Source organism: Malania oleifera, chromosome 6, assembly GCF_029873635.1.
Source record: "Malania oleifera isolate guangnan ecotype guangnan chromosome 6, ASM2987363v1, whole genome shotgun sequence".
NCBI lineage: Eukaryota > Viridiplantae > Streptophyta > Magnoliopsida > Santalales > Ximeniaceae > Malania > Malania oleifera.
This window is the reverse complement of record NC_080422.1, coordinates 29839324-29854780: the sequence shown is the minus strand read 5'-3', so window position 1 is coordinate 29854780 and position 15457 is coordinate 29839324. Positions and strand designations below refer to the sequence as shown.

Here is a 15457-nt window from a genome sequence, read left to right as displayed (position 1 = left end):
TACACTTCTCAAAATGATCACACACACTCAATACATGCCAGAATGACATATATAACAGTCTCTCGGAGGTTTCCCTCCAATTACCCAACCACCCCAACGTTCAAATTCAAAATTCAAAAAATTGCTTGTAGCCGAGGCACACTCGTCAACGAGTACAGGGGATTCGTTGACGATCCATAGAAGACCACTCGTCAATGAAAACATGACATTCATTGACAAGCCCATTTTCTACTCTCGGTATCTCCAGAACTCTGAGATTTTTCTGCTCTTGGGATCTACTTGTCGACATGCACAGGGCACTCATCGACGAGTCCTTGCTATGTTGCCCCTTTATGTTTTTCTTCCTTCTTTTTTTATTAAATCCAAAGTATAAGAGCCATACCACAAACAACAATTAGATATAGACATTTTTTTTTTTAACTAAAGGAGAGAAACACCTCGAATTATTTATTGATATACTCTCACTTTTGGCGGAGGAATACCGTGGTTACATGACAAGCATTGGGAGATTACAGACATACAGACATGTATAGATTGTTTTTTTAGTTGGATAATGGTAATGATTTTTTTAGTATTGGTTTTGATGTTTGGGATGATTTTGATAGTTTATTTGTAAATTCCATATGTCCTGATTGTAACCTCAGTAATCCTCCGCCATAAGTGAGGGCTATTAATAAAATTGGAATTTCATTAAAAATAAAATAAAAATAGAGGGTTGGAAGAAGAGAAGGTAGAATTTGAATAAGGATGAGTTCAATAACTAATGGTTAAATCTAAAAGGGCTTAAAGCATTTAAGTTTGAGTTTTGAAGATTAAAATTGGCATTACAAATTTTATTACTTTGAAGACTATCATATTTTTTATTTTTCACTTTTAGAAGTAGTTTTATTCAATGACAGTTGATTGATTCGTGCATCCTAACCAATAGTTGTATAAAATATTTGCGGGTGTGTTTCCCTGTAAAGTGCTTCTGTTTTTTTTAACTCTTTCTTGCTTCGTGAGAAAAAAAGGGCAAAGATCTGAATGAGATAAGATTGTGAGGTTGCATTGGAATCAAGAGGGGAAAGTCCAGATGGGATATTGCTGTTCCCAATAATATTTTATGCGCTTGAATTGTTTCTAAGGTTTCTATTTTGTCAAATATGCGTATAGAAAATTTTTGTAGATAAAATTATAAGCTTGTATATATTCCATCTTAAATTTATTTCCTTTTAAGGTGGATTTTTTTGCCTACTTTCATTAAATTAAGACCTTCTTGACTCAAAATTGTCAAACCCAATATGACCCTAATATGGTAAAATCTAATAATATTTTATGCAAATGAATCCTTTCTAAGATTAATAGTGCATCAAGTGTGTACATAAACAGTTTTGACAATACTGATGAATGATATATTTTATTCTCATGGTTAATTCTTTGTAACCTAAGACCTTTAAAGTATGTTTATATTAGGTAAGAGCCAGCTAGCAATATTACATGGGATTTATTCACATATTTATCAGGTTGTCCTTTTGTCCCCACTCATTCACCTTGTTGTATTTATAATATAGTCTAGACGGTCTATAATCCCAATGTTTTTTTTTTTGGTTCTACAAGGTGCCTTGCAAGGGCCCTCTAATTTCTTGTTGTACTGCTCTATATGTATAGATAGGTATAAGCAATTGATTCAGCATGGGAAGAAAGAAGGTTCAGCTTGAATTGATGGCTGACGAATTTGCTCGAAGGATGACCTTCAACAAAAGAAAGGCTAATTTGTTGAAGAAGGTGAGTGAACTTTCAACCTTATGTGGGGTTGATGCATGTTTAATTATTTATGATAGCGATAATAGTCAACCAGTGGTTTGGCCTTCCTTACCAGGGGCACGACAAGTGCTGCAAAAGTTCAATAGCTTTCCCAAAAAGAAACAGAGGAAGAATATGATGGATCAAGAATGTTATGCAAAGAGATTTCTTTTCAAACTGAGCAAGAGATTGGAGAAAGAACGAAGGAAGAATGATAAACTTTTAAGGACAGAGCAACTTTTGGATAGTTGCTTGGTGGCTGAATACTATTTTCGTGAAGTAAGTAACTTGAAGGATACGCAAGAACTAGGTTGTGTGCTGAATAAGAATATTGAGCTAATTAGTGAAAGGATCAAGTTGCTGCATCGAGGGGAAATTCTTCCCAATTCTCAGTGAGAGTAGTGCTGGTGACAATGATAGCATACCGCAAATATAATATATATACACCAGTTGAAGGGTAGACAAATGCACTTTATACTGAATATTATCATAGAAATCGTCATGACTTTAAGTGTGTACTTTCGAAGTGAGAAGAAAAGCTTACATCATGCTTATCTAGTGCTTTATATATATAAACTATTTTGAATATCTTTGTTAAGTGCAAAACTCTTTGTACTCTAATTTATTTTAACCATTCTTTTCTTATTCATGTGGCATTCATCATGGATTGTCAGATCTCTATAATTTATCAAGGAGTTCCAAAAAAAAAAAATGGAGTTTTGAGTTGGAATTTCAAGTATAAGTATACTTTTTTTTTTTCTATAATTATGTAGAATTTGAGTACAAGGGAATCCTTTAAGAGTCCTACTGTTCCTATTTAATATGTGACTATGTAACATAAATCAAAATTCTCAAGTCATACTATTGAAGTTATACGGTATCCTCTTTATTAGTTTACCTCCTCACCTTACTTTATGAATCATCATAGGGCGTAAAACTAATTATCCAACATTCCAACTTCTAAAAACCAAAACATCAAAATTAAACATGTTTGGGAGTTAAGAGAACAAATAGATACTTAAGCTATCATCATCGTCGAATAAGCCTAACACAGAACAAGTAGATTTAAATGTCAAAAAAATCATATAATTAACAATTCTAATATCTAAATAATAGTTTTTATCTCATGTCTTATTAATTAAGCAACATTTGTAAGTAATATGATTCATTTGAATTTGAATATGCATATGAGATAATGAACAATTCTTATATCTAAGTAATAGTCTGCATCCCACGTACATCTTATTAATTAAGCAACATCATAAGTAATATGATTCACTTGAATTAGGATATGCATATGAGATAATTAACAATTCTAATATCTAAACAATAGTATCTCATCTCTTATTAATTAAACAACACCTATAGATAATATGATTCACTTGAATTAGGATATGCATATGAGAATTTTCCAGGATTAATGAAACATATTTCCGATAATTGAGGATTTAATTTTTCTAAGAAAATGAAAGTTAAAAAGTCAAAAATTTTACCAAATCGGCTTGGACTTCATCCCCTCCTGCGTTGAATAGTCAAAGAGTAGCATGCACCACAATGTTATCTCTATTATCTATCAACCAAATTACTAATTAAGTGAATCTAGCATATAATCTCTTTCGCTACACCAAACATGCAATATATTGTTTGAAATATTAGCAACCATTCCTTTCTCATAATTTTTTTTTTCAATTTTAAACTCTCAAACCTTCTCGCAAGTTATATGCACTTTTTTTTTTATTTTTTGTTTTAAAAAAATGGTAACAACCCTAGAAGTGACGGTGATGTAGTTTCACGGTGAACCTATGACGGTGAACCTACGATGGTGATGTAGTTTCATGGTGATGGCGACGACATATGAAGTGCTCTGACGGCCAAGCACTTGCGATTGCGACGTCCAAACCTCATTACTGTGAATCGTCGGGAAGAGCTCCACAAAAGGATAGAGAAAAGGAAGTGAAGCAACCATAGAAGTGACCGCGACGTAGTTTCAAGGTGAATCTGCAACGGCAAAGCTGCGACGAACCCGTGACAGCGAACCTATGATGGTGACGTAGTTTCACGGTGATGGTGATGACATATGAAGCGCTCTGATAGCCAAGCACCTGCAACTGCGATGACCAAACCTCAGTAGCTGCAATGGCGACTTCATTACTATGCACCATCGAGAAGAGCACTAGAAAAGGTTGGTTTTCTATTTTAGGTTTTCAATATGGAAAATAGGTAGCCGCTATCCATGGCCGCTCCACCTTTGGTAGCTGTTAGCAGAGGGTTGAGGGGAGGTGCCGAATGTGGTTCACAAGTTACAGGGAGTGGTTCAAAGGATGATGTGGTTGGAAGGGGGGAAGTTTTCACTAGTGGAAAATCGTTTACGGAAGCATTGAAAAGGCTAATTCCATTTTCGAAATTCAAAATCCCTTTGAGGAAGTCGGAACTGATTAATGGGGAATTAGGTTTTATTTTCTCGAATGTGGAGATGAAAAGGGCTGTTGAGGATCTGAAGTTTGTGTTGGTGCTTAAATTTCTTTCTACAAGGTTGTCTATCGATGTCCTTCAGAGGCATATTATCCAATCTTGGGGTCTTTCTGAAATTCCAATGATAAGTTTTATGGAAAACTATAATGTTTTGTTAGATTTAGTAAATGAAAAGGACTACATTCTTGCATGGGCACGAGAACGAAGATGGGTGGCAGGGTACCAATTTCAGCTATTTAACTAGTCCGTGAATTTTGATGTCAACAAAGAGCCATCGATTGCACCACAATGGATTTTTGGGTACGACGAATGCCACATCATATAGAACACGAGCCACTGGTGCAAAATTGTACATTGAAGTGGATTTGCAGAAGGATCTTGAAGAGGGTTTTTTGTTGGTGATAGGAAAAAAGTAAAGTTGGCAAAGGGTACGAGAAGAGGGGTTTCTATTGTAATAAATGTTGTAGGCAATGTCACACTGATGTGGTATGCCAGTTTTGGAGTAAAATCTAAGGATAAAAGGAAGGCAGGTATAAGGAAGGAGGGAGATGGGATGGTTTGGAAAGAAATGGGTAGAAAAGAAAATGTGATAGTAGAAGAGGAAGGTCCTGTTTTGCAAATTCAAGATCAGAGGGTGGAGGAGAAAAAGAATGAAAATGTAAGTGGTCCTTTGAATGTGAATGATAAAAATAAAGTAGTTGTGAATGAGGTTAGTAATGTGGGTAAACATAAATTGGATGAAGTGAACTTGGTAGAGAAGAATAATGGAGAAAAATTCGAATTTTTTCAAAATCATAAGTCAGGGGTGTAGGTAGAACTGGGTAGTTGTTTTAGGACTGCCCAGGAAATCAGAGTTTTTGAAGAAGGGGAGGGGAGAGAAGTTGAAAATGATAAGGATGGGGACAAGTTTCTTGTGGAGGAGGTGGATGAGAGAGAGGGGAAAGAGGAGGTTGTGGTGTGCATGGATAATTTTGATGTGTTATGTGAGGGAGATATAGAGGTTTGCATTGTACTCAAAAAGAATATTGCTCTGATCCAGGTAATGTACCAGTGGGTATATTAGAAGGAAGAAATGAAGAAGATGTGCAAGTGAGAAAGTCTAAGAGGGCTAAGGCAATGCCACAAAAATTGAACTTATGATTGACAAAGTTATGTTTTGGAATATAAGAGGGTTTGGCACGTTGAAGAGAAGATTAAAACAAATTGTGAAAGATCATAAAGTTTCAATTTTGGTTGTTTTTGAACCTTTTCAGGATATGGAGAAGATACGAAGGTGGGCGGTGTATTTGTAATTTACTAATTTTTGTTCTAATGTAGAGGAAGGTGGGAAGATTTGACTGTTCTGGAAAGATGATGTTCAAGTTGATTGGGTGGGTGCTTCAAATCAATGTTTGACAATTTTGTTAATAGAGGATAGAGGCTCTCTGCTTTTACCTTTGTATATGCTGAATGTTATCATATTGAGAGAAGAGAATTATGGGAACAACTTCAAAGGATTTCAAGTTTTGATGTGGCTTGGGTTGTTATGAGAGATTTTAATTTAATTTGGCCAGATGAGGAAAGGGTGGGAGGTCGACCTCGCTTGGGTTCGTCTATGGCTAAATTCCATGATTGTATTAATAGATGTGGATTATTGGATCTTAGATTTGAAGGAAGTCAATTTTCCTAGTGTAATGGCCATCAAGGATTGACGAGAAGTTGGGCAAAACTTGACAGGGTGCTGATTAATAATGCTTTTTCTGTAAAATACGGTGAAGCTAAGACATCATTGTTGAAAAGAAATACTTTAGATTATTCTCCTATCATATTATAGCTGGGTGCGAGTATGGAGAGGTATGGGCTAGCACCTTTTCGATTTCAGAACATGTGGACGTTGCATGGGGATTTTTCAAAAATGGTTGAAACATCTTAGAGAGAACATATAGTGGCAGATTTAGGGTTTTGTAAATTGGCAGTTAAATTGAAAAAGGCCAAAACAAAGGCTTAGGGTGTGGAATAAACAGACTTTTAGTCATGTTGGTGGTATCATACAAGAGTTGGAGGAAAGGGTGGAAAAATATGAGAATTTACTGCAGGCAGAGTACTTAGAATCAGTTGAAGAAGAGTTCCTTGTTTCTAAGGCCAAATTGGAGGTATGGTATAGAAGGGAAGATACAAGGTTCGCGTAGCAAGCAAAGAAGAAATGGCTAACTAATGGTGATCATAATTCAAATTTTTTCCATGCAGTGATTGCGCAAAGAAGGTGTAACTCTTGTGTGAATTCAATGGTGCTTCCTGATGGTTTGATGCTGGAAAATATGCAGATAGTTCATGATGAGGCTATGAATTATTTTGAGCAATTCTTGGGGCAGAATAGTTCAGTGCAAAGGCCAAATCTAGACAATATTATCCAATTGGTGGTTTTTGAGGATTCTATAAGACAATTGAAGGAAGAACCGACTGAGGAGGAGGTATATGCAGCTATTTCTTCTATTTCCGTGGATAGTAGACTAGGACCGGATGGTTTTGGGTCTTCTTTCTATCCTACTAGCTGGGAGATTATTAGAAATGATGTGATGGAAGCGGTAAAGGCATTCTTCAAAGGTGATATGTTGCCTCGGTATTTTTGTTCATCTTATATAATTTTTATTCCAAAAGTGAAGGAGCGTTTGTCTTTTTATAAGTTTTTCCCGATAAACCTTTGTAACATAATCAATAAAATTTTCTCCAAAATCCTTGTTGGCAAGCTATTGTTAGTGATGGGTGATTTAATATCACTTGAGCAAAGTGCTTTTGTGAAAGAGAGGAGTATTTTTTAAAATATAACGCTTGATTAAGAGATGACAAAGTTCTTACATAGGCAGGTGAGAGGAGGTAATATGATGCTAAAACTTGACATGAGCAAAGCGTATGATTGAGTGAAGTGGCATGTGGTAGATTAGATTTTCCATGCTCTTGGTTTTCTAGATTATTTTTGTAAGTTGATTCAAAATTGTATTTCTATTCCATGGTTTTCAGTCATGATGCATGACACTAATGGGGTTTCTTCAAGTCAAAAAGAGGTTTGAGGTTGGGGATCTGCTGTCCCCGTATATTTTCATCATCATGGAAGAAGTTCTTTCTAGATTAATTCAAAAAAATATGACTGAGAAATGGATTTTATCGTTTGAGCATCATAGTGGTGCACCTATTATATTGCATTTAATGTATGCAGATGATGTTGTTATATTTGCTAATGCTAGTAAAAAATATGTTATACAGTTAATGGAGGTGATCAAGGAGTATGAAAGCTAGAATGGACAAAGGGTGAATAAAGATAAATCGGCTATTTTTTTCTCAAAGAAGTTGGGTGCTCAGAGGAAGAGAGAAATTCTACAAGAGACTGGTTTTATTGAAGGTAAATTTCCTTTTACATATTTGGGAGTTCCGGTCGTGGATGGTATATTGAAGGGCTGTCATTTTGACCCTTTAATTCAAAAAATAAGTAAGAAAATTGAGGGTTAGAAAAGTAGACTGTCGTCTAAAGGAGGTCGTCTTGTTTTGTTGAGACATGTGCTCTCGAGCATGTCACTGCATCTGTTAGTTGTTCTAAATGTCCTGAAGCTGGTAATAAAAAAGATACAATGTATTTTTGCCCCCTTTTTTTTCTTCTAGGGATTTAAGGATGGGAAATAAAAAATGAAATGGAGGGCTTGGAAGAAATTGTGTGTTCTTGTCGAGGAGGGGGGCATAGAAGTAAGGGACACTTTGGAAGTGCAACGTCATTGTTTAAGAAGTTTGGTTGGCAGTTATTAACAAAAAATTCTTTATAGACTAGATTTTTTAAAGCTAAATGTGTTAAAGGAGACATATTGCTCTTTGTAGGCCATATGGATCAGATTCTTCTTTTTGGAGGAAAATTCTGCATTGTATGCTTGAGCTGTTAAGTAAATCTAAGTGAAAGGTTAGAGAAGAAGATGTAAAATTGTGGTATGATAAGTTTCTGGATTCGAGACCTTTTTCTTATAATTTCCAGATGGTGCATATTCACATATCATATTAAAATATTTGGTTATTAATAATGTGTGGGGTGTGAAAAATTTGAAAAGGATTCTGGGTTTTAATAAAGCGAAAGAAGTGATGGAAAGAGGGTGAAAAATTAGAAACTCTTCAGACATCCTACCGTGGCTACCAGAAAATATTGGTTGCTTTAATACAAATTCTGCATGAGGTGTTATCAGAGTTAGAGCTCCAAAGTTTGATTGGGTAAAGTGGGTTTGGAACAAATGGTTGCCGAAGAAAATTGCTATTTGTATGTGGAAAGCTGCTTTTGAGTGTTTAAGCATTAATGAAGAGGTGAGAAGGGTGGGGGTATCACTTTCTTTGGCATGTAATTGTTGTGAGATGAGGCAATTAAAAGATGTGGAGCATGTTTTGAATAAGGGAGATCTTGCTGCTGATGTATGGAAGAAGGTTTTAGTGGAGGTAGGTGTACCTTTCCTTAGGCACCAAAGCTGGAAAGAAAGAGTCCAAATGTGGTTTAATAAGGCTTCCTGATACTCTCAATTGGGAACATTGATGGGTTTGATTCCTTATTTTGTAGTTTAGAGGTTGTGGAGAAGGAGATGTGTGGTTAGAATAGAGGGGAAATTGGAGAGTAGTACAGATGCGTGGTTGTCCATTAAGAATTGGGTAGGGGTTTTGAGTAAGAACATGACATTTATGACTCATTTAAATGATACTGATGTTTGGATATTGCAGAATCTGGAAGTGCAGATTGTGAATAAAAATAATAAAACTATGTAAGGTGTGAGATGGCTAAAACCCAGGCAAGGGAGGTTGAAACTAAATTTGGACGGAAGTAGCTTGGGGAACTTAGGGTCAGTGGGCGGTGGTGGCATCCTTAGAGACTATACAAGTTCTTTTATTTTTGGTTTTTCAATATATTTTGATTTTTGTTCTAATAATGAAGTTGAATTGAGAGCAATGATGGAAGGAATAAAGCTTTTCAAAAAATTGGGCCATACCAGTATTAACATTGAATGTGATTCAAATATTGTAGTAAATTGGACAAGATCCAGTAAATGCTCTTTATTGTATTTGTGGGATTTTCGGGAGCAGCTTATTGGTTTATTGGAGGGAGTGAATTTTTCTATAAATCATTTGTATAGAGAAGGAAATAAAGTGGCAGATGCTTTGGTTCAACAAGGTGCCATGGGGAGGAATAGTTTGTTTACAAATAGTAGTCAACTTTCTAGAGTTATCAAAGGTTTGTATAGATTGGATAAGATGGGTATGACTTATATGAGGAATGTTTAGTTGGTTTCCTTTTGGTATTGGTATAGGTTTTTTTTCTTCTTTTGTTTGGTTTGATGCATGGGGTGTTTTATTGGTTATTATGTAAACCCAAAGTGTCCTTTTGTTTTCACGGTATTTCTCTACCATAAGTGAGGATTATTAGTAAACTTGGGACAAGGCCGCTATGGGGGTGGCTTCCGACTCTTTCCAAAAAAAAAAGTTATATGCATTTTTTTTTTCTCCTTTTTAAAATTTTAAAAAATTCTATCATTCCTCCCCCCCCCCCACCCCGGTTGAAGGGACAAAAAAAAAACTAAAAAGAAGAATTACTCAATAATTAATAACAAATCACAACCGAGGAAAACTAATAGGCCATTAGGGGGAGAGAGAATTAATTCCTTTTCCCTTTATTTATTTATTTATCTTTTTAATTTTCTTCCTTTTGAGTGTTGTTTAGCTGCCAAGTGTCTAGGGATAGTGAAGGGGAATAATAGGCAGTGGCTGGTGAAATAAGGTGAGTGGGAGAATTTATATACATGGACTGAGCATTTGAGACAATTGGGTGGAGTTGGTGGTAGGTGTGTGAGGTAATGAGTAGGGAGTGATGCATTGGAGGTGAAATTGATAGTGTTCCCCAATCCCCACCGATGGTAGGATTTAATGCTCAAATAGGTTATTGAGATACTTGCGCTACCCTTTTGTGAATATAGTCTTAATTGGCCTTAAATTTAAACACTTAATTAGTCTAATTGGGTCTCAACTTAGAATCCATGGTCCTCGATTATGCCTCGATTTGAAATTCATACCCCAATTAGGCCTTAATCGGAAAAGTTGTGCTTAATTGAACCACCATTTCAAATCCATGACCTAATTAGGTCTCAATTTAAACTTATGAACCAATAAAGTCTCAATTTGAAATCCATGGCCCAATTGGACCTCAATTTGAAAATCCATGCCTCACATAGTTGAAATCTAATACTTGACTTTGTATGTGTGAGTGCATACAACTTAAGATGGTAGAGATCAAATGACTTAAGGTTGAGAACTTGGAGGATTATTTTTCTGTGTTGGTTGGCTTTTGTGCTTATTTTGTTGTTGTCATGATGGGATTATTATGTGAATGGTTATATTGGGTACATTGAACAAATGTAACAACAAGAGACTAGTGGAACCTTTTTCATCTTTCCTTGAGGTAAACTGGGAGGATGACAATTATAGGGGAACATGAAATTGAGAATGCTTGCCGATGAGAGAGATATGTTGAGAACTACTCGGAGGGGTGCCTAAGGGTCAAACGAGGTGGAAGGATGAGAGACAAATGAGTTCATCAAGCTTAGGTCAATAGGGTCAACAAAAATCCCCTTACCACAATAAGGAAGACCTTAAATGACACAACATTATTAAATAAAAAAAAAAAGGAAAACTTTTATCAATCCCTTAATACAATTGTTTGTTTGTCTGTTTTTTTTTTTTTTTTGGCTTTTTTTTTTTTTGAAATTTTGACTCAAAACCTTTTCTACTAAATTTTTTGCATTTTTTAAAAACTTAAAAACTACAAATGTACCATAAGCACAAAAAATTTACTATATCATGACCCTTACAAAATAGGATGTCAATAGTTGTATACTTTTATACTAACAATAGTAGCAAGTTAATTATTAGAAATGTGAGATATTCTAGATACTACATCAAATTGAAAGTTTTGAATTGAGAAGCTTCATGAAGGTTGGGAATTGCAATGTAGGAGCTCTTTGAATCATTTATGGTTATGTTAAGAGTAAAGGATTATATATTATATATACTCATTTCTTGATGCATGCAAAGCTCTCAAAGCACATCACTACAAAAAATAAGGTTATTAGTGAAGGATCAAAACCGTCATTATTAATCACAAAATCGTCACTAATAGTATTAGTATAGAGACCCGAACCCGTAAATAACAAAAATAGATAGGAAAAAGGGGTATTATAGTAGGGTTTGTTGACGAAGGCAAAAGGTTTGTCGATGAAGTTCCTTCAGTACCTTGTTGACGAAGGAATATCGAGCGAGCCAAAGAAATATCCAAGCAGGCTCGTCAACGAAGGTATGGCTTCGTCGACGAACTACATGGCTGGCTCGTCAATGAAGGTGCGACCTCGTTGACAAGTTTGATTCGGTCAAAGGTCCTAAAAATATCCTTTTTGATTGCTTAAAGGTTAAGAAAACCCAAAAGCTCTCTCTCTCTCTCTCTCTAGGACCAGCTCTCTCTCTCTCTCTCTCTCTCTCTCTCTCTCTCTTTATGATCCTTCGCCGTTCATCATCCATTTCTACAAACGAAGGTTCCTAATAGATCAGGGGAGAAAACTCTACAAATATAGCGGATCAGATCTTCATTTTGAAGATTTTCAAGTTTTCCCAAAATCCGAGGTAAGGATCTGATTTCAATTTTGATTAGGTAGTTGTATAGTAGTTAAAATTATAGAGAAGTAATGTTTTGTGATTTTTAGGTTTCGGGAATCCAGGGTCGTTGGTTTGAACCGATCTGTACGTGTTTCTATTTTCGGGTTTAAGGCAAGGGGAATTTGTTTACAACAGTCTTTTTGTAAAACTAAACCTCTAAAAAGATAGTTTACACTCATATGTATAATTTGATTGCTCATTTGCTAAATTCCACCGGGTAAAAATGTCAGTTTTATGATTTTTACGATTTGGATGATCTCCAAACTTTTCAAAACTTACTTATTTGCATTATTATTAATGTAGGAGATGCTAGAATCCTTTAGTTTTCCATTTAGGTGATGTTATGGAATTTTATACGATATAGCGGGTTTTCATTCAAATCAGTGTGACATATGTAATGAAATGGAACGTGTGAATCTTTTATGGTACTTGTATAAACTATGGGAACTGGAGTTCTATTTTTCTATATAGAAAATGTGGAAAATAGGTGCCGGTTATATACCGAGCAATATACGTAAAAAGGGTAAACCGAGAGGATATGTGCCGATTCATACCCGATGTGATTGTATGAGTTTGTGAAAATACTAGAATTGCACAGGTTATTATGTTTTCATTGTAAATTGTATATATGATAAATGGAACCACAACTTTCTACTAAAGGAGTTGAAAGATACTCCAGTGTAAAGGAGTTGAAACATACTTCAGTTTATAGGAGTTGAAAGATACTCCCGTTATAGGGGTTGAAAGATACTCCCAATGGCTCGGTTTCATTGCTAGTAAAGTACAATGCAATCACATATTTGAATTAGTGTGAGTACGTAAATAGTCAACTTGTAGGAGTATTGGGACCACTGGTGAAATAATGGAGCAGGTGGGGCAGTCGGACTATATAATAGATGCTCGACAATGCCTGCACGAACAAGGCATGTTAGAGTTATTAGTGCACAGCCCATGCCACGGGGTAAATAGGCATATTATATCGTACCAAGCTGGTCATTGTTCTAATATTCACATGTATGATTTAACAACTAAAATGGATAAGGTCACTGGATATATGTCCATAGATCTCTTGTATTAAAGTATTGCAAACATGCCTTATATGTTGTAGTTTTTAATTGAAATATACGCATGTGGTCACACACTATTGTAATATTTTCCACTTTACTAAGAAGTGTCTCACCCCCATTATACAACCTTTGTTTTTAGGTCCTTAAGGACGTCGGTCCTAGTTGCTAGAGGGACAGGGGAGGTTGTTTTTGGTTTAGCTTACGTAAGTGTTTCTTTTGTGTATTAAACTTAGTTGGAGTACCATTTTGGAGGTTGTAATAAAAATTTATCTTCTAAGTATGGATAATTGTATTTGAGGATACATTAGTAAAATCTGGTATATGTCTAATAGAATCCCGATGGATGTTTATGTTTTCTGTTACAATTGTGAATGACTTACACCCGTATGTCCTTGTTTAGGGTGGGTTGTTTATGTATGTATATCAGGTATAGGTATTCTGTATTGGTGATAACAATATGGGTTCGTATAAAGGGCTGGTTTGTTACAGTTGCTATCAGAGCCTTAACCAATCAGAAGTGTGATTTAATTCATGTTGTTTGGTTAGGGATATATGCAGAACTTAGGATTTGCTAGTTTATGTAGTCTAGAATATACCAGAGCATAGGACATAGATGAGACCTTGGGTTTTGCTTTGTATACCTGGAGACAAAAATCCATTGATAGACTTCTGTGTTTTTCTAGATCAATTGAAAGGTTCAGAAAATCACGGAAATCCATTGACGGTTTTGTTTCCAAGTGGAAGGGTGGAACTTGAGTTAGAATGATGATGCTAAATTAATGGAATATGTCAATATTAAGGATATGAATTTAGGGGGTTGAGTCTATAGTATGATAGTATTAGCCGATGCTTAGACTATTACCCTTCTAATGGATTTTCATAATTGCTTTTCAAGATGGAATCCAGGGACATTACTGCCAATGTGGGAGAAAGTAGTAGTGAGGGTGTTGGCCATGAGGCTGGCAGTGACTCTACTTGTGTATTACGGGATTTCACACAACAGCTTATGGCTGAGGTCGTACGAATGAATAGAGGGCAAGACCATCCCACGACTGAGATGGGTTGCCCCATTGATTAGTTCACGAGGTTGAAGCCTTCGATTTTCATAGGAAGTGCAGATCCAATTCGAGCTAAGAATTGGATCCAGGAGATCGAGAAGATCCTGGATAATTTGAAATGCACGAAGAAGCAGAAGGTAACCTTTGCAATGTTCAAGTTGTCAGGAGAGATAGAGAGATGGTGGGTGTCTGTAAAAAGGATGAAGGAGCGCCGACCGATACCAGTAGCAATGATGTGGGCTCGTTTCAAAGAGCTATTCTTTGAACGGTATTTTTCGGCCACAGTCAAAAATGTAAAGATGGAGGAATTCATGAACCTAACACAGGAGTTGCTAATGGTGCAGCAGTGTGCTACCAAATTCCAGAAGCTTTCCTGATTCGCTCCATTCGTGATATCGGATGAAGCGAAGAAGGCCTAGAAGTTTCAGAGGGGTTTGAGGAAGGAAGTACAAAGATAGACAGCGATCTTGTAGTTGCAGGATTTTGCTACATTAGTTGACAAAGCCACTGTGGCAGAGGAGCGTTTTCTTGAGGATGCAGAGGTTCAGGTCTCCAAGAAAGGGCCAGTGCCTCCTAGTTTTTCTGCGGCGAGACAGGGTAACTAGAAAAAGAACAGTGGTGGTACGCCTCAGAGTACTGCATCTTATTATGATTGCTCTCTATGTGGTAAGAGGCACGATGGGCCGTGTTGGATGACTACGGGGGCTTGTATGCGGTGTGGTAAGCAGGGACATAAGGCGAGAGACTATCGTATGCGAGGAAGCAATGAAACCTCGCAACAACCATACAATGGAAATACTCAGGCGCAATGTGGTGGTTAGCAAGGGGGTACAACCAAGGCTAGGGTGTATTCTCTTACTCTCAGTGACGTAGAGAATGCTGGTGATGTAGTTGTATTACTCTCGGTGACGCAGAGAATCTTCAGGAAATAAATTGACTGCAAGAGCACCCCCAATCCTGAATTTTCAAGAAAAGCACACACACACACACACACACTCTCTCTCTCTTTCTCTCTCTCTCTCTCTCTGAAACGAAAATCTTTTTCCTCCACTCTTTTCTTGTATTTTTTTCCATGTCCTTCTCTTCTTCCAAACTTCTTTATTTATAGGCTTAAAGAGTGATTTAATCAAATTTAAATCAAGCAATCAAAATTAAACTAATTTTCTAACTCAAATCCAAATCAATCAATTAATATAAAACTAATTTGCTAACTAGAATTCAAATAAATCAATCAAAATAAAACTAATTCGCTAAGTCAAGTTGATCAATCAAACTTATTTTTCAATCAAGCTTTATTGGCAAATCAACTTTAAATTTTGATTTTTGCACATGTCTTTGATTTTATTTTGTAAGTCCAAATTAAATACTCAAGATTGCTGGCCC

General features: G+C 36.1%; 1 protein-coding gene across 1 annotated transcript; it reads left to right on the top strand.

Annotated features, from left to right (window-relative positions):
- The first annotated feature begins 1671 nt into the window (after positions 1 to 1671).
- On the top strand, positions 1672 to 2178 carry LOC131158538 (agamous-like MADS-box protein AGL80). The gene has a single exon (XM_058113408.1). It carries the CDS (start codon positions 1672 to 1674, stop codon positions 2176 to 2178), a length of 507 nt encoding a protein of 168 aa, XP_057969391.1.
- The last annotated feature ends 13279 nt before the right edge of the window (positions 2179 to 15457 follow it).